Source organism: Lissotriton helveticus, chromosome 5_1 (genome assembly GCF_964261635.1).
Source record: "Lissotriton helveticus chromosome 5_1, aLisHel1.1, whole genome shotgun sequence".
NCBI classification, from domain to species: domain Eukaryota; kingdom Metazoa; phylum Chordata; class Amphibia; order Caudata; family Salamandridae; genus Lissotriton; species Lissotriton helveticus.
Window position 1 is genome coordinate 299,105,201 of NC_136065.1, and position 24,524 is coordinate 299,129,724.

General features: G+C 46.1%; 1 protein-coding gene across 5 annotated transcripts in view; it reads right to left on the reverse strand.

Annotated features, from left to right (window-relative positions):
• KIF1B (kinesin family member 1B) overlaps positions 1-24,524 on the reverse strand; it is a 1,137,443-nt gene that overhangs the window by 883,266 nt on the left and 229,653 nt on the right. For all 5 annotated transcript variants that reach the window (XM_078642264.1, XM_078642262.1, XM_078642263.1 and 2 more), the window contains exons 4-9: positions 17,107-17,286; positions 15,984-16,049; positions 14,920-15,098; positions 14,652-14,763; positions 13,582-13,659; positions 13,338-13,403 (exon numbers count right to left, since the gene is read on the reverse strand). In XM_078642264.1, the coding sequence (XP_078498390.1) occupies positions 13,338-13,403; positions 13,582-13,659; positions 14,652-14,763; positions 14,920-15,098; positions 15,984-16,049; positions 17,107-17,286 (681 nt within the window). The remainder of the gene's footprint in view (positions 1-13,337; positions 13,404-13,581; positions 13,660-14,651; positions 14,764-14,919; positions 15,099-15,983; positions 16,050-17,106; positions 17,287-24,524) is intronic.

Here is a 24,524-nt window from a genome sequence, read left to right on the forward strand (position 1 = left end):
TAAGTGGAAGAGTCTTAGCCAGGTAAAATTTCAAAACTCTCCGGAGATCTAGGGAGTGTAAAGTTCTCTCCGGGGGAGTGGTTGGTTGAGGGAAGAAAGTAGGCAGTGTGATGGTCTGATTGATGTGGAAATCCGAGACGACCTTGGGCAGGAAGCTTGGATGAGTGCGCAGCACCACTCTATTGGCATGACTTTGATGAGTATACCCCTGATGAGAACTAGAATTGCAGGTAAGTAACTAATCCTTCTCATCCAGGGGATACTCATCAATAGTCATAATCTATGAATAGAGTAGCAAGCCCATACCCAAAGTCTCGCGGACGAGCAACCAAGTACACAGAAAACATGAATCAATATCACATTTAAAATGCAATTATGCAAACAAATTCCTCAAAGAGGCCTGTCCCACTTGGGCATCGGCCTGTGCATCTGAATCTAGGCAGTAATGGTGGGTAAAGGTATGTACTGAGCGCAATGTAGCTGCCTTGCAAATCTCAGATATCAGAATGTTGCGAAGGAGAGCTGTGGTAGAAGCTTTCCCTCTAGTGGAATGTGCACGTGGTCTGCCCTGTAAAGCTTTGTTAGCAAATTGGTAAGAGAGCTATACAGGAGACAATCCATCTAGAGATAGACTTTTTTGAAGCTGCCAGACCGGTATTAGTTGTACCATAATTAACAAAGAGCCGGTCAGACTTCCTAAGTGGAAGAGTCCTAGCCAGGTAAAATTTCAAAACCCTCCAGAGATCTAGGGACTGTAAAGATCTCTCCGGGGGAGTGGTTGGTTGAGGGAAGAAAGTAGGCAGTGTGATGGTCTGATTGATGTGGAAATCGAGACCAACTTGGGCAGGAAGCTTGGATGAGTGCGCAGCACCACTCTATTGGCATGAAAGACCGTGTAAGGCTCCTTACAGCACAGGGCCTGAATCTCACTCACCCTGCGGGCTGAGGTGACGGCTACCAAGAAAGCAGCTTTCCAGGTCAAGTGCTGCAAAGATGCCTTATGAATAGGCTCGAAAGGAGCACCCATCAATTTGGTAAGTACGATGTTAAGCTCCCAGGGAGGAGAGGGGGACCTCACTGGTGGAAACACTTTAAGCCCCTCTAGGAAATCTTTGACCACAGGCATTAGGAAGAATGAGGTCTGGGAAGGAGACTTCCTATACGCTGTGATAGCAGCTAAGTGAACCTTGATGGAGGGGTACTTCAGGCCTGACCTTGTCAAGTGTAATAAGTATGGGAGAATCACCTGCTCCTGACCTTGAATCGGATCAAGAGCATTGTCTTTACACCAAATGTAAAACCTCTTCCACTTGAAAGCATAAGACTTTCTGGTGTAGGGCCTCTTCACTGCTCTAAGAATGTTCATACAATCAGCCGAAAGGTCTAGGTGACCATACTGGATGATGTCAATCGAAGGGAAGGGAGATTGGGAAGAAACACCCTCCCCTCGTATTTGGTCAGTAAGTTCGGGCGGCAGGGCAGGCTCGGGTGAGGAACCTCTGACAATTGGAGGAGATCCTGGTACCACCACTGGCGTGGCCACTCCGGCGCTATCAGGATCATTCTGGTGTTGGTCCTGTAGAACGTCTGTATCACCGCCGGGATCAGAGGGAGTGGAGGAAAAGCACACAGCAATGTCCGAGACCAGCTGATCAAAAGTGCATTCCCCTGTGATCGCTGCTGGGGGAATCTGGACGCGAAGACGGGGCATTTCGCGTTTGCCACGTCTGCGAACAGATCGATGTCTGGCATTCCCCATTGCCGAAACACCTCCTGGGTGACGTCTTCGTTGAGCACCCAGCTGTGCGCTTCTACGTAGTCTCTGCTTAGACCATCTGCCTGAACATTCAGGATCCCTGGAAGTTGAACTGCAATGATGAAGAGACCTCTCGCCAGAGCCACCGCCAAATGGATTGAGCTCCCAGAGACAGAACTCGGGACCTAGTGCCTCCTTGTTTGTTCAGATAGAACATCGTTGTTGTGTCTGTCTGTCTGAACTTGAATGTGGCTGGACTGAAGAGACAGGTACAGGAACTTGAGCACCAGATAGACCGCCCGATATGGTCCATATGAGCTCCCCAGCCTTGCATTGAGGCATCTGTGATGAAACAGAACCTCTTGCAGCAGGTGAGAGCGTTTCATCCACCATCTGATGGAGTCTCTGGCAACTTGGTGGAGAGAGACACGATCTTCCCAGTGACCTGACCTCTGAGACCATTGATCCTCGAATGCCTGCTGCAGAGGTTGCATGTGAAGGCGTGCACTGGGCACAATGTAGATGCACGAAGCCATCAATCCCAGTAGTGACGACACTTGTCTGGTTGTAGGACTTTGGGTGTCGAGAAGGGTGCAGCACTTCAGAAGCATTGATGACAACCTCTCCTCCGAAGGACACGCGCTTGCCTCTGCGGAGTCCAGGGAGGCGCCCAGATAGTGTATTCGTTGGGTGGGGTTGAGGACAGACTTTTTGTAGTTGACTTGCAATCCCAAGGAATGCATCAGGTTGAGGCAGTATGAGAGATGGCTCTGAAGTAGAACAGGTGTGGAGCTTTTCAGGAGCCAGTCATCTAGGTATGGGTAGGCGAATATCTTCCGTCTGCGGAGGAAGGCAGCCACCACCGCCATGCACTTGGAGAATGTCTGTGGGGCAGATTTAAGGCCAAACGGAAGCACTCGATACTGATAGTGGTGACGAGATATCTGGAACCTGACAAATTTGCGATGCTTCACCGAGACGGGTATATGAAAGTAGGCACCCTGCAGGTCGATGGCACACATCCAGTCTCCCTGGTGAAGGTGCGGAAAGATCTGATGCAGGGCTAGCATACGGAATTTCTCCTTTCTGATAAACCTGTTCAGCAGACGCAGGTCGAGGATAGGTCTGTACTCTTTGGCTACTCCAAATTTTGGACTAGGAAGTAGCGGGAATATACCTCCTGATTTCTTTGGAGGGGCGGGACCTCCTCTATGGCCTTCTTGGCGAGAAGGATAGATACTTCGTCCTGTAACAGCTGACTTTGAATTTGAGGAAGGCGCTTGAATTGCGGGGGCACTTGCGGAGGAGGAGACTTGAACCTCAGCAAGTAACCATGCTGCACAATATTCAGCACCCATTTGTCTCTTGTTATGGTTTCCCACTCTTCCAGGTGACAAACTATACTCCCTCCTACCGGAGTGGCGAGCGGGTGCGGAGGAAGCAACGACTCACGGCTTGGGAGGTTGCTTAGAGGTGGACTGCTGTTTGTTATTGCCTCTTCCTCTTCCAGGACGCCTTTGTTGGAACTGGGATTTCTATTGGGTCTGGGAGGACCATTGAGGGGTTTGAACCCTCTGTTGAAAAGAACGTTTTTCACCCTGACGGAAACGTTTCTTGTACTCCTTGCGCTTTTCCAGGCCAACAGGCTTGACAGTGTTCGGCTCTGCCTTCATTTTGTTCATCTCGTCGTCAGCGTGAGCCCCAAACAAAGACAAGCCATTAAATGGAAGGTTAAGAATCTTTTTCTGGGCATCAGGCTTGAGGCCTGAGGCGCAGCCAGGCTGAGCGCCGTGAACAGACTCCATGGGAGTAGCTATGAGCGACGAGATCTGAAGTGTCCGCTGCAGCACTTATCTCCCGATTGGCTACTAGTTCCCCTTCTTGCAGAAATTCCGTGAAATCCTGCCGGTCCTCTTTGGGAAGCTTCTCGGTGAATTGTGCCAGGGAGTCCCAAAGAGATCTGGCATATCTCTCGAGAAGGGCTGAGGCACTCGCAATCTTCATTGATGACGCTGAAGTATTGCACATTTTCCTGCCATATGAGTCCATCGGTTTACTGTCCTTCTCAGGGGGGACAGAGGATGACGTAGAAGCTGAATGGGACTTCATGCCTGTAGCCACAATGACAGAGTCCGCTGGTGAGTCAGCCCTGAGAAACAAGGGGTCCTCTGCTGGAGTCTTGTATTTTTTTGCAATTCTGGATGGAACGGAACCCACCGTCGCTGGGGTGAGGAAGGTGGCCATGGCCGGTTCTAAAAATCCTGGCACCAGCGGTCTAGGAGCTGTGCAGTGATGTAAGGTATCAAAGATGACGGACACGGGAACCACCGGGGCATGCAAAGTGATGTTGAGTTTCTTCGCACCCCTACCCAGAACATCTGTGAAAGTCGTGATGTCATCGATGGGAGACACCCGTGATGGAGGAGTTGAGGAGAAGGTCAGGGAGTAGTCCTGGACCGAATATCTTGTAGAGGAAGACCATGTGGGTGATCTCGTGCGCCTTCTTTTATGGGGTCTGTTGTGATGATGGCTGTGACGACCCCTGGACAGAGACCGACGTGTAGAGGATGATCTTGGTCTGGAAGGTGATCTTGGTCTCCTATGGGGAGATTTCGAAGGTCCAGCAGGAGCGCTTCTCCGAGGAGTGGTCCTGGATGGCGAATACATGCACGAGTAATCCGAGCCTGGACTACTGCGGTCACCTGTCCCGGCACCTTGCGGACGGCGAGGCAACAGACCGTGGGCCCTCTCCTCTGCAGGTCTGGGGGATACCTCGGGTGATACCTGCACAATATGCAGTCCTGATGACCTGTCTCCAGATGACGATCTGGACCTTGAAACCGACTGCAGCCGGGACTCCTCTGATTTCTGCAACTTTCTCTCGACGTAGAGTGCCTAAACGTCGATGAGGTCTGAGTCACCATCGGCGTTGAGTGAGGTCTCGACGTTAGTCTTGACGTCGATCGCCTATGGCGATGAGAAGACCTAGACGTCGACCTTCATCGTTGTCTTGAAGATCTTGACGTCGATCTGCCATGGCGTCGATTCGACGGCGATCTTTCATGGCGTCGTGATCTTCTTGACTTCGAGTGGTGGGACCTAGACAACGGCATGCCCACTGGTGGTGAGATATTCGCCGTCGTGACTCAACGCGGACCCCTCGGGGACAGGGGAGCGTGTCTCGACTTTGAAGGAAGCATCGAGGGAGACTTGGGTCTCTCAGCACCCACAGCCTTCGAGCCTGAAGTGTGGTGCCTTGAAGCCGACTTACTTGCATGCGGCGGAGACTCAACGTCGAGATGTGGTTCTGTCCCTCGACGCTGAAGAGTATCTGGGCCTCTTCGATGTCGACTCTCCTGTTCCCTTCTTTCTGGGGTCAGGAGAGGTGGAATGACGTCACTTCCGATGTTGTTTGCTGGAAGATGGTGGTCTGAGGCCTCCATGGTCACCACCCTGATGGCTTTTGTCCTTTTCCAGCAGTGCATGGAGTTTTATGCATTCCCTGTTGCGCAGAGTCCACCTGGAGAACTTCTGGCAGTAGTGGCAAGGATTGTGTGAGGATGGAAGACACACAATACACACAGAGTGCCATCTTCTTGTCACAGGAAGGACATTTCCTGAATAAGGCTGGCATTCTACTGGAAAATATTTATGGAAGACCACAAAACCAGTAGAAGGAGCCTTTAGAAAGAAGAAAACGTCACATTTTCTGGAAAAATCTCTTCAAAATCAGTTTTAGTCACAAAAACTGAAGAGCTCAAGCTCCAGGATCCTCTCAGAAGGAGCCGGAAAAAAGAACTGACCCAACTGTCACCTGTGTTGCATCATGGGAGCAAGGGGTCTCCTGCAGGTCTTAAAAGGAGGGTACGCTTACTCTAATGCCCTAAAGGCAAGGTGCCAGTTTTTCTTGGTTTCCTAGTACTCTGCTGCAGCCTACTGGCAAATGCCTGCAATTACAGGTTTTCTCTATGGCAATAAAGCATTGTTTGTATGACAAATGTTTACTGCTCCTGCTTTTCCTTATGGGTTGGAAAGGTATGGTGTCTACAATACAAACCTATGTAATTTTCAGCATCTCTTGCCAGATTGGAAACGATAGATAGATAGATAGATAGATATATATATATATATATATTTTTTTTTATGTATGTTCCGGGCTCCCGCACATGGGCGGGGATTATTAATAGATTAGGACTATTGATGAGTATCCCCTGGATGAGAACTGCCTACTTCAGAAACTGGGACCCTTTGTATAGCTCCCTTGGCCAAAGGAGCCGTAACTTCCTCTTGTAGCAACTTTAAATGATCCCCTGTCAGCCGTTCCTGATTTGGCAGAATAGGAGGAGGAAAAGAAAGAAAAGGTAGGGAATAGACATCCTGGTCTTTCTGCAAGAACCACTAGTCCAAAGTTGTGGATCTCCAATGGGGAGAGATGATGACGAATACTCCCAACAACTGGAGTATTGTGGTCCTGCAGAATCAGCATAGGATTGCCTTAAGGCTATGGCTGCTGGGGGCAGTGTGGTCGACGACTTCTGGCTTCCATTCCGAGATCTTGCTTGGGCACTCTGTTCTGGACAGTGGCAGGGATATGATTGACGCGGGTGGAAACCCTTTCATTACCACGAAAGGGGCGAAAGGAAGACTGGCCACAGAGGTGGAGGAGAGGTCCAAGGATCTGGCCGTAGCTCGAGAGTCCTTGAACCTGACCAGGGTCGAGTCTGGTTTTTCCCCAAAAAGGCGAGTTCCATCAAAGAACATGTTTATCAAATTGGCTTGGACATCGCCCGAGAAGCCAGGTGTACGAAGCCAGGCGTGGCGTCTCAAGGCCACCATCATTGAAATCAATACGCCCAACGGATCAGTCATATCTACGCCACACGGTACGGTGAATTTTGTAGCGTCCCTCCCATCCTTGACAGCTTGAGAGAGCACAACCCAGGCCTTCACTGGGACTTGTGGCAGCACTTGCGGAACCATCTCCCAAAGGCAATGGGAGAAACGGCCCAATAAGCATGCGGTATTCACCAACCGCAATGCCAGGCTGGTGGAGGAAAACAACTTCTTCTCTAATGAATGCAGCCTCTTGGATTGCCTACCAGGAAGGGCGGAAGGGAATGCGCCTTTGGGATGTAGAGGCCTGAACCACCAAACTCTCTGGGGTGGGGTGTTGGTTGAGAAATTTTAGGTCGCCCAGAGCTGGGCGATGGCAGCGTGCAATCTTCCTATTCACAGGAGACCCTGTATTAGGTTTGGACCAGGTTCCTAGAAGGACATCGTAAGTGGCTCATTAAAGGACAACAGGGTTTCAAATGTGGAAGCTCCAGGTTGAAGCACCTCAGTCAGGAGATTAGTTCCGACCTGCACCAATAGCAGCACCAGTCCAAGGACCTCAGCTGCCCTCTTAACTACCATGGCATAGGATGCTCTCTCTTCTGTAGCCACAGTTGGTGGAGAGAGCATGCCAGTATCTGGAGGGGTATCCAGTCCACTGGCCTCCCCAAGTTCCCCATACCAGTCCAAATTCTCTTTAGAGACTTCCTCTGTTTCAAGAGGGTCCCCAGACCCCACACAATCCTCTCCTGAGCCTGGCACATCCTCAAAGTACTCAGGCAACAACATAAAACTTCTGGGTTCTGTTGACGTCAGAATCTGCATCGATCAATGCAGTTCTGGCTCCTGTCATCGGGGATGAGGATGGGCTTGCACCACCAACGGGCCTCAGTGCCGTCGCAGGCACAGACTTCGGATCCGACGCAGAGGAAGGTCACGTTGACATGACCAGCACCAAACTGGACCTAGGATTGGATCCCCGTGCCCCACGGGATCGTGGCCGAAGCAGATGGCGTCAGACCCAATGGGGCTCCTTACGACTCCGTGGGTCCCTAAGGCTCACCAGCACGGTCTTTTAGCTCAAATACGTGGTGAAAGTCCTTGTAAAACTCTTATTTGAGCAGGAGTTGCACCGGCTCCCGGAAAGGGGGGTGGAAGCGAAGTAGAGTCTGGCTCCGGCTCTGCGAAACCGTGCCTAGAGTGTCAGTGCGCCTTACCTCTCTCGACAACGGACGCAAGTTGAGGTGAAGATGAATTCTGCTTGGACTTCTTCTTATGCCTCTTCCCAGAGTGTCCTGAGGACTTCGGATGGGAGGGAGAGGATTTAGGGCATCGTGAGCAGTCCAGCGACCTCCTCTTCTTTGATTGGGACAGTAACTTCCTCGGAGTCTCGCTTGACAGTGTCGACTGCCAGGCCTTAAGTAACTTCATCGTCGCCTACCTCAAGGTCTTCGGAGCCATCAACAGTCCGAAACACGACTCTGTATTGTGGTCACGCTCAAGACACCAAAGACATACACGGTGGGGGTCGGTGACCGACATCATGTGGGAACAAGTCCTACACAGCTTGATAACGGTCTTCCCCGAAGACATCTATCGCACAGAAAGTTGAAAAAATCCCAAATTGCGACAAGTCGAGAAAAAGCCTGCCAAAAAGTGCTAGAGGGGTAGCCCTTCCCGGATCGGAGCTCTACTGGCCCGGAAAGAAGAGAAGTGCTGGTGCCTATATAAGCATCATGACATCATAACCGATGCCAACACCGCTGACGTCATTCGGAGCTGAATGGAGCCACCCGACGTTGCGCGCAAAGAATATTGCTCAGCAAAATCTTGCGGATCCAGTCTGACGCCTGGGAAATTCAAAAGTAAGGAATCTGCAGCTAGAAGTCTATCAGATCACCTGAAACTGAAGAGCTGCTGCAGCGAGTTTCTCCCTGTCCTCCCAGCCACCAACAAACTGGCTCCACTAGTATTAAGAATGCTGTAAAGGTGTCATGTTTAGTTAGGTGTTCAGAACTGTGATAATGCATTGAGCCCAGCAGCAACAGTACCAGACATGCTGTTAAATTATGCATCCTCTGAAGAATCTGGCAGTTTGTTTACATATAATAGAGGCTCTACTCCAAAGTAAACACTTCTGTGTTTCGGGTGTCTTAGGTTGCCCTAGGCAAAGTATTACCGGGACTGGAGTTGGTGCTACTCTACAATCTCCAGATTGAAAAGCAAACTCAGAAACTGCACAAGGCATGCTGGTTAAGTGTTGCAGTGCTTTTTATTAGGAAGGAGCCCGTCCTCTATGTATTGATAAATTAATATATTCTTCCTTATTAGATGCTCTTTCATACTTTTCACGCACTTGGACAAAGCATGCAGGGCACAATTTAGGCCTAAAGGTAAGACTTTGTATAGGAAATAAGCTTTGCATACCACGAATCATAGGGATGGCCTGTGTTTCGTTGTAATGCAAATGTGAAAGCAAACAAACAGCTTGATGGTCCTCATGCACTTGTGGATATATCTGGTAACGGACTAGCAGTCTTAACTTCTCACACTATATACATTTGTTTGCAGTCTTTAGATTGAGGAGAGTATGAACTTCTGTTTTAGACATTTATTTTGAATTACAAAGAGGAATACACCACATATGCTTTTTGGCATGCATGAAGTGGTTACACTGCTTGATTTTGAAGAAGGATGTTGATTTCTGTGACCTGTGTTGCTGAACCTTTCGGAGTCAGGAGCTCAGGAACAGCAAACCTGTCCGCTTTGTTGTGGCTCCTGCAGATGCAGGGAAATTACTTCTTCACTTCAAGGGAGATTCCTTCGGGTGTCTTGGATTTCCACAGGCCTGTAGAAGAACCCATATGGAGCACAGGTACAGATGAAGCAGAGGACCAGGAGCAGCAGGAGTCTTCTCAGTTGCAGTCTTGGTTCCCAAAGTAAAGTCCAGCGAAGTCCAAAGTGCCCAGCCGGTTGAAGATTAAGTGGTTTCGGATCTGAATCTTGTCCCATGATGAACTTAGGAACCACCCACAGGTAAGCCCTAAAATATTCTAAAGAAAGGGTTGGGAAGATTCAGGGGTCCCTCCCACAGGAAGTGCTGGACAATGGGGAGGATACTCTCATGTCCTTTGTCCTGTTTCGTGCCAGACCGGGAGCCAACGGCTCCCTGAACTGGTTCCAACTGAAGTATACAAGGAGGGCACCAAATGTACCCTTCAAAGCAGTCTAGTGGCGCTGTCAAGCGCCCCCACCCTGTCCCAATACACTAAGCCCTGTCTGGGAGGTGTGACCTCCCTGTGACAGGAAAGCTATTGTCCTGCCTTCCGCTGCTTAAGCTTGGCTCAGCAGCAGGTGGGCAGAATTGTGTCTCTGGTCCGTAGAAGCCATAGTTTACTGTCAGGTTCTAGAAGACGGATACCGGGAGCACTGAGGGCCTCTCGGAGGAACTTTATAGTGCATTGAATCATACCTCCAACACTGTTTCCGATGTTGGGGTATGATTCCAACATGTGTGATACCAAACATTACAGGGTTTTGTTACACCCAGTTTAGAGTTAACCATTGCGTAATGACGCATGGCCACTCTATGTACCGTAATGACTGATGAACTTACAATGCCTGGAGAAAGGACTCCAGGGATTGTAGGGGTGTCCTGCTCATGCAGGGGCACCCTAACACTTATAACCAAGTACCCTGCCTTCAGGATTGAAAGGCCTGCCTTAGGGGTGACTTATAGGTTTGAAGTGCAGTGACATCAGATAAAAGGAAACTTATATCTGTCATAAGTGGTGCTAGCACCAGCTTCCACAGGCTGCAATGGTGGCCTGTAGTCACAATTTGAGTGCTCTCTCATGGGTGGCATAATGCATGCTTCGCCCATGGGAGGCCCCTGATGTACCTATGCCCTGGGTACCTTAGTACCTTATACTAGGGACTATCAAGTGTACACCAGTAGCCAATCTGGGGAGTACCCAAGTACTCATGTCCAATTTAGGGAAGAAGCACAGAGACTGGGGTCCTGATTAGCAGATCCCAGTCAGACTAGTCAGAAAAACATAATGACACCAGCAAAAAGTGGGGTGACCATGAAAGCAGATCCTACTTTCCTACACATGGCCTCATAAACTTTGCAGAGTTGGGCAGGGTTCGCTCCAGGTCCCGGAAACCTGAGGAGGACCAGGCCCAGGCTGTACTGCAGAGCCAGGCCTTGAATGAGGCTGATCCCGTGTATCGTCGGATGACTTTGATGGATGGGGTGAAGTCGAAGACCTCTTCGCCTCATACTCATCTTCTTTTTGTGGGACTTACCCAAATGCCCAGACATCTTCGGCTGCAGCGAAGACTAATAGCTCAGCGACTGATCCTGGGACGTTCCTATCAACCGAAACCGTAGCAGCGTCAAGTGGTAAGAAGCTTGAGGGACTTCTCGCTTAAGGCCTTGTGGTGCACGACACAGCAATCGCCGCAGGTTTTCACTTAGTGGTTACACTCAAGACATCAGAGTCAGACAAGATGCAGGTCTATCACCGACATCCCTCAGGGACAGGCGCCCCAGGGGTTGAACCCAGCTTCTCTAGTGGACATTACTGTCACATCAAAAAAATCTCAAAAAACTTTGACAAAAAAAAGTGAGTCAAAAAATGACGGAGGTAGCTCTCTCCAGTTCTGAACTGACTTGCGCAGAAATAAAGAACTGATGTCAGATCACTGGGGTGTCGCACATATAGGCACCGCACACATCACTTCCAGCACGGACGGCACCAGGCAGAGCCGAATGACGCCACCTAACAGCACGCAGGGGTACTGCTCACAAAAGATTTCTTGATCCTGTCCAACGCCTGGGGATAGTTCTAAGGTGCGGGATTTGCGGCCAGAAGTCCCCATTAGATTTCTTCAATTTTTCCAATATTTTTGAGGAAGAAGTTGAAGAAACTCTTCCATTTCCTGCCATTGAATATGATCATATCAGCTGGGCAGCATTTGTGAGTCTGCAATGCGCCATGGAGGAAGACGTGCCCAGTATCACATCTTTTCTGGCAGGATGTAGGAACTCACCTTTCTGGCAGTGGCCCTTCTGTAGCTAACTGATTCACAACAGAGTGAGAAGAAACATGGCCCTGAATGTACAGTCGGTATTATGGGCGCGTTTTGTATTTACATTTAAACTTAGGTGTTGTGCTCTGTGTGTTGATAGGGTGTTTTTTAATTTCTTCATTTGTGTTTTTTATAACTTTTTTAGCATGGTACGGTACTGGACTATACACTGTTCTTAAACATTTCAATATGGAAACCAGTTTATTCCTGTTCCACTGTCAAAGAGCAGTGGACATTCATGTTTTTTCTCTGTTTTTATCTCACCTTTAACACACCAGCTGCAGTAGTCAGGGACATCTTTATTAACTGGGACAGCAGAGACCTCCACCCTGATCAATAAGACTGCTACTCCACTGAGGAGATGTTTGTTCTCCTGGAGCACTTCAGTGCTACACCCAGTCACAAATAAATACTTTCCTAGCAGTGATTGTTTACTGAGGAGACATTTGTCAACCAGTTATTTCCCTTCATTTCTAGTAGGCTGCAGCGACTTCAGAGCAACCTCCCTTCAGTTCACAAGCATTCAGTGGTGCAAGGTTGCCTCCATCCTCCCCTCAAACTGCTGGGTTAGAGGTCCTTAGCTTGCACCTCACTGCTCTCACAGGGTGACATGATCTGTTGCACCTCTGCCTCTCAGTACACCAAGTGCCAGCATGATGAAGATCATCCAACCAGTATCTGCTGCCAATTTCTAGGCTGATCAGAAGAGGAAATTACATGCCTTTCCCCTCACACTGAGAAAGACAGGGTGTAACTGATGTGGGAGCGGAATGAACTGGCCTGATGCTGAATAAAAGGGACATGGCTGAAGAAAAAGGGACAAGTTGCAGGAAGGAAATGCTAGTCAAGAAAAAACTAAATAGACACAGGAAGCTCAGAGAAGGGAGATCTTCCTAATTGGAGGATAGCAAAGGCATAGGTGTGAGGCAGCTTTTTCAGTGTTGGGATTGTGAAAAAAGAGAGATGACCGTTCTACAAATGCTCTCTGGTTCCTACTCCTGATTGGGGAGGAAAGTGTCCCATCAGCCCTTCTGCAATAGGATGCCTCCAACCTGAAGAGTTGTAGAAATATCATCACCACAAAGTTCCACTACAAAGAGTTTCTAGATTACTTTCAGCATAAAAGCATTCCAATAGAAACTGCATGCTGCCTACAACACACCACAACATTGAAGAGTGCGATAAGAAAAGGCTGCTGTATGCATTTGAGTTACATTTCGGGGCTTTCTCTAAAGGACAGTGCTGTCAGCGGAGCACAGTCAGACCACTGCTATCCTGAATTCTGTGGCTTAACGTCTTCCCCTCTTTACCCTTACAGTTCAAAGAGGAGTATCATCCCAGGTAAAGAAATACAACACAAAAGCTGGTCACCAGCGAAAGCTCCAACTCAAATGAAGAAACATATGGCTAAGAACAGAAGCATCATTGACTGCTTGTATAAAGCCATTCAGAGCTTAAAAAACTGTGACAAGCGCAATCTTGCTTGTATTCTCCTGTGGCAAGACTGCTTCAACAACCTACTCGCAATCTATTCTAAACACAAGTGCAGGATACACCTTTATAGAAAGAATGATGAAAATAGCCAAGGTAGTCATCACCCATTCCCTTAGTCTAACAATTAACCCAACAGTACCATTAGCAGAATACTCACCACCTCTGCCAAAGCGGAGATAACTTTCCCCAGTGTGGTCAGGGACTTGTTGATGTTGGCTCCTTCCTGTAAGAGCACAATGTATTTCATTAATGTTAAATTTCCCACCCTACTGACACTGTGCTAAGAGGAAACTCTCACATCAAATAATGAAAGATGTAATGAGGACATAATGGCTACTTGTCACACAAGAATGTCCACATAAGACATGGCTGCCTGGTGCTCAATGTTGAGGCACACTTACCTTTAAACGTGTCCCCTTAGCTCCAGTAGAGTCTGCACGTTCACTTCCTGCAAGATCCACAAGACTGATTTTACTGACCTAAAGAAAAGAAAATGTGAAAGAAGAACATTATATAATAATTTAAAGAGGTGCAAGCCATCGATCACTCTGCTATGCTCTTCATTTTGTGAATGATAGCAAATGTCTCCACTTTCCCTTCAAATTTTACGTTGTGAACTGCCATTGTAGCCCTATACCGCCCACTCCTCTTGAAGGACAGAATATTGAATTCTTATAATATCTAGGTCTATTGCCTGATCGTCTGCAAAGTCCACACATTGAGCATGTAAGGTTGTTTGATAGGTACATCAAATAGGTCTCAACAATACACTTTTGATCTATCCATCACAGTAAAACAAGTTACACCACACTTGTCCACCTGAGCAGTTTCTGGAATGAAAAAGAACTAACCAGTCACAGCAGACTTGCCTACATTTGAGCAGCTTAAATCAAGACTTAAGCACTTTGTTTGAACGTGCATTATCCAGGGTACAAATATGGAAGAAATCCTATTCATAATGCAATAGATATAAGATTGCCTGCACTCTTAAGGTGCTGCTGATGGCATTCTCCTCTGACTGAGTAAAAGCATGGAGTGTTGCCAGCTTCAAGGAACTCTTTGGACTTATGAGAGTGCTTGTCTTCACAATTTCCACATTTTTAGAATGGTCTCCTCCAATCTTAACTCACTCTGTATACTCCACTATACCTCTTACGCCCAATTGCAGATGACCCTTTAGCATCTATGTGCAACCTCTCTCCACTAACAGCAACTACGGCCTCATCTTTTACATCGGTTACGTTTCTGTCCATCCACTATGTTTTTAACACTCCTACAATACAAAGCAAATACATAAATAACCTTCCATCCTCTTCTTGTTCTCGCCCCCCAACTTCTTCAGCAGTATGCAACCACAGTACATCAAACCTTTTCTCATGTACTCCCAGTTTTCGCTACTTCACAACATTTTCCATCCATGCCTGTACCCTCACAACCCCACATTCCTTCGCTTCCACTGTCAAAGCCCCACCTTTTCTGTGGGGAGGCCAGTCTCTAGGTCATGCCTCTTCTGAGTGAAAACAATGGTAAAGACCGCATGGGAGCGGCTACTGGTTTCATTCATGTTGGTTGCTGCCACAGTCCTGCAGAAAAAGAGAAGATCAATAGCAGTGAAGGACAAAGGCCTCAAATGGCTTCTCCATGTGTTCTATAACGCGAATACCAAAAGGCAATGCAAATTAAGCACTTCCCAGTAATCATCCCTTAATATTCTAATCATCCACCTAAATGGATGGTACCTGGCTTTATTTCCAGCATCCATGAGATCGGCTATATCTGTGTAGGAGGTGACTGCCAACTTCGAAAGGTCCTCTACATAGGGGCCAAGCAGGGGATGCTCCCGCACACGCAGGTTTCCCTTGTTCTTTGGGTTCAGCAAGTCCCTGACCCGTTCACAGTAAATCTCCATGTAACTAACCTGTGAACAAAAGCAGAGGTAATTTATTTAGGGGCAGAGACCTTTAAAGTAAGCAGAGTCAAAAGCAATCTAAACCAATGTAAGAAAGGGGAGTAAAACAGAAGAGGGAGAGAAACGTAACAAATATAGGGGTAACCTTAAACAAAATGAACAAGAAGGGAATGAATGTCCAGATCAAGTGGAGGAGAAATAGGGCAGACAAAGTATACAGAAGTCAGACAGGTGTGTTTTACAGTTCTGTAGTACTAATATGAAGACTAATTTAGCATAATCCTTTTTGAGTAACAGAGTAGCTGCTATTTGCTGAAAAGCGCTTCACTGCCTCATCCGGGGTAGAAAGTACTATATACATACCATTACAATATCACTAAAAGCTCTGATACGATTCCTTTCAGAATTCACCTAGCGCAGCAACTTATCAAGCTACATAAAATCTATTGGGAGCCTCTACGTCTGCCAACAAAATAACCTTGCTCAGCAATTATACTCTTAGATCAGAAACACATCTGCCCTGTCCGTGCTTGCTGATGTTGCCTGATATCCCCCAGGGACAATCCACATATCTCCATTATGGGTTTGACATATCCTGTCCAAATTGCACTTTAGTACTGTACGACCATGGAATTCATTTATTGGCAGCAGTAGCGATTTATAGAGGTATTACATTCACATCTGTTTCCTAAAGTACTGTTTCAAGAATAGCCTGTTTGAATGAAGGCTAGACCTTCTCTAGTGTCCTTACCAAATGAGCCTCTCAGGCTCGGGAAGAGAGGAAGTGTGAAAAGAGTGGTACCTTGAAAAAGAACCATGCAGGATGAATGAAAGGCCAAAAGAGATGATAAAAAGCTGTATGACTGATCTAGCAAGCCACCATCACAGACTCACCTCCACGGAGTAAGACATGTCAGAATTATGGTTATCATTGATTTTCTCAAAAAGATCTTCACAAAGCTATGGAGGAAGAAAGAGAAAGATTAACAGTGAATCATAGGAAAAGTAACAGTTAATTCCAAGAATAAAGCACACATCTGTGCCCATTCAATTCCCAAAATCGCAATTGCACTCCCTTAAATACTCTCATCATGACTTGTGCCTCAGAGACAGCAGAAGGACAATTTGCTATAAAGACAAGCAATATTTTCCTTTTCAATTTGAATGTACTAGATGATCTCTAAAATATGCACGTCTTATTCCTGAATAGAATAAGGCCAGTGTCTGTGGACAGAGATGGGCAAGCATGAGGGAGGAGAACAGAAGCAGTGTACAGGGATGGAGAATATCCTATGGTCTCAGAAGAATAAAGACTGGACACAAAGACAAAACACATAGAGCATTGGTTTGAGGGTAAGCACAGGACCTTTACTGAGAGGGAGTTGATACCATCACCTGAGGGGTAAGGACAGCCACTATCCAAAAGCTAAGAGGCCTGAAGTACTAAATTAAATGTCAGGGGGATTGCAAATTACTCTTGAAAAACAAGGCCAGGAAAAAGATCAAGAAGGGTTTGATAATCCTACTTGACTAACACACTGCAGACCAGGATAGAGAGCCGTGCTAGTGTATCACAGGAGGGGAGGAACATGACTTAAAGCAGTCTACGAATATCACCTTAGGAACAAGTATGGGACACTGAAAAAGAGGATCCTAATATCTCACTTGAGGAACAGGTGTAGGACAAGAATGGAAAAGCGTTTTGAAGGTTTAACTTAATAACAGAAAATAGGACTACAAGGGCTCAGGACACTGTGAGAACAAAAAACAATCCCATCACTATGGGTAATTGGAGCATAAAGCTCTCATCTGAAGATCACAGATATGACGAGTGGACAAGGAGAAGTTCTGTTTTGGTATCTCACTGCAGGATTGGGGACAGGACCAGGACTACTTATGTTCTGAGAAAATGACTTGCAGGAAAGGACACAGTCAGTGCACAGAGATTCAGAAACATCTGGGGATTCTACATGAGACAGGAGTCCAAAAATAAAATTCAGATGTATGAGGATCTCACCTGAGGGATGATTCCTGCCTGGGTCTCCTCTTGTTTACCCATCATGGTGTACGACTTCCCTGATCCAGTTTGTCCATAGGCAAAGATGCACACATTATAGCCTTCAAAGGCATGCTGCAGCATTTCACGGCCGATGTCATTGTACACACGGGTCTGAGATGCAAAACAGGGGTCGTCGTCCTGTAAACAGAGATGCACATTAATTGCTGGAAATGCTAAGAAACTATGAAACAGAACACACACCACAGAGAGTCCCTCACTGAGTTCCTATCACTTACAGGATTCAAGCACACAATTACGGAGCTTCTTTCTCCTACATGGTATATAGTTTCTCTACAATGTCAATTACTGAAATCCTACCTTTTACCAGGGCTTCAACACCCATTGTCACTCATTAAACTGGTGCATGCTAACAAGACACCAGTAAATATTATCACTCAATGCAGCATCAAACCACATGCAGAACTCACTCCCTTTACTAGCTTGTCGAGCTTTGTTACACAGTGTCAAAGACTGAGCTCCAGCTGCTCCCTGGTTGAGTTTGTCATTTTCCTGATAGCCCTCCAGCAGATAGGTTTGCACTACATTTGTATCAGAAATGAGCAGTGATGCCAATGATTTATAGCTGCCTGTCTATAGCAATGGCATTCTTTTACTTAGATGTGTATGCTCTAAATATTCCACATCATAAAGCTGATGCTCCCCTTCAATTTGAAGACATGGACCTTTAAGCAGCAAAATGTCGTCCCAACACTGCATTTTATATCTCTGTGTCTTACCAAAACGGAAAGTGGAGCAAGTGGATCTATGCAAGTGACAAATACTGGGAGAACTGTAGTCTTAGGCAAGGAATTATCTTTTTTAGCCACGTAAATGTCATATAGAAACATTCTAAGAAGAGGAAACTAAGCTGTGTTCACCAGGGACTGTTGGGGTGGGCAGATAAGAAAAACAGTTAATTAATTCTTCAAACTGTCTGCTAACTCATCCTATTATTTGAAGGACACCTTGGGTTTTGAGAGCTCCACGTGCATTTTAAATCTACATGCATCACCAAGGAGGGTAGTAGATAAGTGGCGTCTAAGAAAGTCACCAATGCTGGAGAACTGTTGTCACAAGTTTTTTTCTCCAACACTGGGTATTTAATATAGTCACATGCATTAACACCCCATAACATACCCACACTTTCACAGGTAAACAAACACTGGATACCCCTGAGAGCGTGGGTATCTTCCCTTAAATACTTTCCTTGAAGAAACAGCTACTCCCCTTTTAGATTCAGCTTTCAAATGAGCATTATAGCAGCTATACTTGGTTAAAATAGAAACATAAAATACAAATTTCAAAATGATTTGATGTTTAGTAGTTCTATGGGTAAGTAAAAGTCAATAAATTAATTATATGACAAATAGTAGATCACCTATGAGCTAGCTACATTTGTGGATTTGCTAGAAGATGTACAGATATTTTAATGTGACACGAAAAGGAGGACGGCTGAATTAATATCACTAATGTATGGCACTATATTCCAAAAGTATAAAATGCATACTATTCACCAGTAACAAAGCTGCTATGTATGTTCACGTTTTTCTTTATTGTGACTGCGAGTATACATCTAGAGTCTTATATGTAAATTATCTAGTGCGTTAGTTAATGTAAGATCATTAATGATCTACTGCACAAGTTCTGCAATTTCTTGTTCCAGCTTTTCAGTGTGCTCAATTGGAGAGCCTATTCCCAGCATCACCCAGTGATGGGAACACTTACTGGCAATTAAGCAAAAGCTTGTCGAAATTATTCATCTTAAAAAAAAAAACTTAGGAGTTCATTTTGAACCTGAACTCGAAAGGGAACCATGTTGGACTCCAAATGATCATAGCCACGTAGGAGAGTACGGATGTAATTTATTTTTTAACTTTTTAAGTAAAATTGTTTGGCTTTGAGGGTAGCGGTCCTGTAATGTAACATTGGGGGCCATTTGTAAGAAGCATTTTCCGGTTGCAAACGGGCCACACCGCAGAATTGGCCTGCTTGCATCTGGAAAAATGATTTTGGTAAGTACAAAGCCCAACTGCAATTCAGTAACTTATTACCGAATCACAATTTGGGCTTTGTGTTCTGGTATTGGAAGGGGCGTGTTTAGGGTGTTCAAAATACTGAATCGCACTGGTATGTAAGAATGTTTCGTTATTGAAATGCGGTCGCAAAATATTCGCACTTTACCATCAATTTAAAGTTGGTGGTAATGCATTCGCAAATTGGAAGGGGTCCACCTGGAACCCTTTCCCCTTTGTGAATCTTGGAGGAAAACATTTGTCGGGGAGTAGAATCTTTTTTATTACAAACAGCATAATAGCAGTACATCATCAATGTCGTAATTTTACATATAATCCGAACAAAAGGGTTACAATTTGTTTTCTATTAACAGAGGGGGCTTCTAACCAGTAATACACTACCCTCACCATGTGTCTCAAGTCCTTGTTATTATCCCCTATAGGTTTGCCACTGCCCTCAGATCTTTTCCCGTTTCTTCAGACAACCTCTGTTATAATAGATACTTCGTTCTGCCACCCAACACCAGTCTAAATCAGTCTACCAGTCCTCAACCCTTGGCCGGAAAAAAAATTTTAAGAGCAGGCAGTGGTCCCACTGACACCTGCCTGCTTCAAAAAAATGAAAACAAAACATTACTTTTTTTATTGTGAAACGCATCCAGTTTACATTTAAGGAAAAAGGGTTGCATTTTCAAAAAGTCTTTCTTAAAACCAAATCACAGACATGGGTGGTCTGCTGACTTCAGAAAGTCCTCATCCCGGTGATGGCTGTGATTCCTAATAAGTGTCAAACTGCGACCTACCTTATTAATATTCATTTGGTAGGTCGATTTGTGACTCACTAGTAATCGCAAAAATGAAACAAAACTTTTCATACATAAGAATAGCATGTTCCAAATAGCGATTTGGGTGAAATTGCTATTTGGAAATCACTATACCTACTCTATGTGCATATGGCCCCATGACCCAAAAACAGAATACTGCTTTTCAGACTAGTCCTCTGAGTTATCCAGCAAATCTGGAGACACAGTGCTTAATTTGCAATAGAATGTGTCGGCACAGAAAGCTCTGCTCAGAAACCTCTACTCAGAAACCTGCGACCAGTGCTTCTAAATGTCAGCGCCCCGAATACCATGACAACGCAGTCTTGAATTCACTGCATGCTTCTCTCATCCACTGTCAGACACTTCCTGTCCCTTGCTGGGCAATGCTTTCTCCCTTTGCAACGTTTTTCTGTCGCTCCTTCCACCTCCTTTCCCCTTTGTGCTTTCTCCCTCTCTTGCTTACGGTCAATTTCTGTTGGGGGAAAAATAAGTGCCGGTGGGCCCCATCGGCTCAAATTAAGCACTGCCAGGTAGCAATATGCATCAGTGATTCCAACCAAATGGTGGATAACAATTATTTGTGTAGTAAAAAACAACGATAGTCCTCACAAACCTGCAGTTGCACAAAAAGAAGAAGAACTGATGGACTACTCTACATTCCTCAGGAACTGCGTGATTATAACATCAGAAAATAACGATGCTCCTAAGTAGGAGTAGAGGGAATCTGAAAGAATGTTGGTAATGAGACCGTCTGATCCACATGAAGGTCTTAAACAACCTTAGGGAAGAACTTCGGGTGGGTTCTCATGACCACTTTGCTAAAATGAAATACAGTGTATGGTTCATGAGGGCAGAGAGCTTGGATCTCGCTAACCCTGCTGGCAGATGTTATCACCACAAGGAAAGCGGTTTCCAAAGACAGGTGTTGGAGAGAAGCCTTGTGTATGAGCTAGAACACGCTGTGCAAAAGGCGTGAAAGGACTAAATTAAGCTCCCATGGAGGAGGAGGGTGCCTGATGGAAGGAAAAACCTTATTCAAACCCTCAAGATAATCCTTGATAGGGATTCTGAAAAATTTGGTTTTTGAAGGACATGTTCTGTAGGCACTAAGAGCTGCCACATGAACCTTTATAGAATAGAATTACAAGCCAGATTTAGCCAGGTGTAGAAGGTAAATAAAAATAACCTCTTCTTGGCAGGCAGTGCAGTCCAAGTTCTTAGAGGAACACCAAGAGCAAAATGTCTTCTATTTAATAAGCAGAGTGAGTAGAAGACCGCTTAGCCTCCTTGAGGATCCCCATGCAGTCTTGTGGCAAGTTTAAGCGTCATTACTGCCCTCGCTCAGGAGGAGACTGATTCGGGTGTACCATCTGGCCCCTGAACTGTGAAATAAATCCAGGAACAACCATTCACATGGCCCTCTTGAACCAACTCATCCTACTCCACACCAATACTTGGGTCAGGATCATGCTGGGTGACGGGACGCACCTTTCAAGGTGAATTAACACCTTCAACGGCCTGAAACAAGGGTGCTTCCTAGCCCCGGCTTGTTCAACCTTTATCTGGCAGACCCACCAGAGGAATTGGACAACACCAAATCGCACGCCCCACGGTTGGGGGACATTACGCTGACCAACCTCCTCTATGCCGACGATCTCGTTTTAATAGGTCGCACCCCAACAGGCCTCAAACATCTTCTAAACACCACTAGCTCATTCTCACACCGCAACGGCCTAACCATCAACCTGAAAAAAACAAGAATCATGGCGGTGAACTACAAGAAGATCAGGTAAAACAATTGGTTTTGGAACGGATACAAACTGGACCAAGTGACGTGCTACAAGTACCTGGGTGTTCTGGTGGACAACAGAGGGTCGTTTAAACCCCAATTAGAGTCGCTACACCGAAAAGGAATCATAAGCCACCTCGCGATGAAACCCTTGAAGAAGATCCTGCCAGATCACACGCTAGATCCTTTTCTACAGGTACTAAGAGCCCGCCTCCAACCGACACTAACATATGGGAGCGAATCCACTTACGGAAGAGATGCATTGACACTCGAGAGGGTGATCGCCAAAACCTATAGGTCAATCTTTCAGCTACCCAGCTACGCATCTCCTGCACAAATTCGTCTGGAGTTCTGGTTACAAAAACAAACAGTGGAAAGAAGGGGTAGCTTTATAAAATGCTGGCACAAGATTAGAAATGCAGAGCCAGGCACCCTAAATACCCACCTTTGGACCGAACTGCAAAGACGAGAACGATCGCACGCCAGAGAGTATCTGACAGAATCTCTAGAAAGTCTCGAACTGACTGGCCTCTGGAACAGCAGAGTAGACCACAAGAGCTTTAAAAATCTAGTAACAAAAGCAACGAAAATAACATCGCTACTGGAAGACAAAGAAACTCTGGCAAAATGGGGCCCATGGATGGTTAGTCTTAAATGACTATAAAATTTTAAAGCCCCAAGCGTACCTAGACCATGGGTTCAAACAGAAGATCAAGGAGAAATTCTTAAAGCTGCGCCTAGGCATATTACCAATCCTCCCTCATTTGGCCCCATGGGAAAGGAACAAGGAAGACCAAACTTGTCGTCTCTGCGGAGCAGGCCTTGAAGATCCAACCCACATAATATGTATTTGCCTAGGTTTAACTGACATAAGGAGAACACTACTACGTGTAATTTGAAACCAGAAGGGGATTAGATCCTGTCGACAGGCAGTTAAACTGTTTCAACCCGCAAGAGACTCAACTAAACTGCAGAAGTACAAAATTCCTTGACGCAGTGGCAATGAGGATTAAGGAAGCACAAAAAGATGTAACAGTGCAATAGCCAGACAGTGAAACTGAGCATTCTTGGGTTGGCGACCCAATTATATGAACTATAATATTTTAACCTTTGATAACCAACTTTTTATTCTTGATATACTTTCTTTTATAAACAATGTATTTTAATTGTGAGTTTTAATTAACTTGACAATAAAATCTTATCACTTTGAAGCTAGAGCTATGAGGATTATCTTGGCTTTGGAGCGGGACAGTTGGATCAGGATGCCGAGATCAGGGGAATTGATGGAACGGCGTAAAGCTATTTCCCAGCCCAGTCTATCCGTAGGGCATTCTGCAGCGTCACTGGGTGGTAGTACCGTCTGAACAAGCAAGGTTTTAGCCATAAACGATGGGTGAAAGGCCTGAAGCGCTAGATGCACTGCGTTGAGCTCGAGGAGATAGATGTGGTATTTCATCTATCTCGGAGAACATGAGCCCTGGATTTGGAGGTGATCCATGTGAGCTCCTCATCCAAGTAGTGATGCATCTGTCATTATGGTCTGTGATGGGACCGGTTGGTGAAACAGCATGCCTTGTAGGAGATTGGTTGGAGAACACCACCAATTCAGGGACTGTATTGCATGGATGGATAGCGTGATCCTGGCCTCCCAGCTGCCTGTCAGTTGATGCCACTGACCCTCTAAACATTCCTGGAGAGGGCGCATGTAGAGGCAAGCACTGGGAGTATGAAAGATGCAGAAGGCCATCGAGCTGAGAAGAGATGATACTACACTAACTGTTGGATGAGAGACCCTCATGAGAGTGACATTTCCGAAGGATTGATAAGCGTCGCTCCTCCGAAGAACACATCTTTGCTTCAATGGTGTCGAAGGAGGCTCTTAAGTAATGTAAAGTCTGGACTGGTGTGGACATGGATTTATTGAGGTTGACGTGAAGACCCAGCCGATGGAGATCGCAAGTCCAATGGAAATGCAGTTGGGTTTCTTGAGAAGGACGCCTTTATGAGCCAGATGTCAAGATATGGGTAGATGAAGATCTGGTGCTTTCGTAGATGGGCTGCCACCAAAGCCATGCACTTTGAGAATGTCCTGGGTGCTGACTTCAGGCCAAAAGGGGGTACTGTGTACTGGTAATGATTGAGCCCCATGACAAATCTTAAAAACGTTTGATGCTTCTTGGGAATATGAAAGTATGCATCGTGAATGGTAGATGGCGCACTGCCAAGCTCACTGGTGTAGTTGGGGGTAGACTTCCCGCCAAATTTGTTTATTGGCAATTTTGAGATCGAGAATGGGTCTGAATTTGTGTTTGTCCTTCTTTGTCACAAGGAAGTATCTGAATTAAATGCCATTCCCCAATTGTCTGTGGGAAACGGCTTCCACCGCATTATTCTGCAACAGGGTGTTGACCTCAGACCGTAGCAAGTTGAAAAGGTAAGTGAACAGCCTTGGTGGTGTGGTGGTAAATTGAGACAATATCCATTTTGCACAATATTCAGAACCCAGGCATCTTTTGTAATGTGTTGCCACTCTGTTTGGTAATGTGAAATATTTAACCGTACCGTAGTGGGTAACTGAAGAGGGAAAGGGAGGACTCATGGTTTGTTTCCAGCTGTTGGTTTACCCCCTTAGGCAGGGTGTTGGGCAGAGTGTTCTCGTCTTTCAACTGTGGTTGGTAAGATTGTTGATGCTGCTACTGAGACCTACTTGTGATCCATTGAGGGGTTTGAATCCTCTGTGGACACAACAGA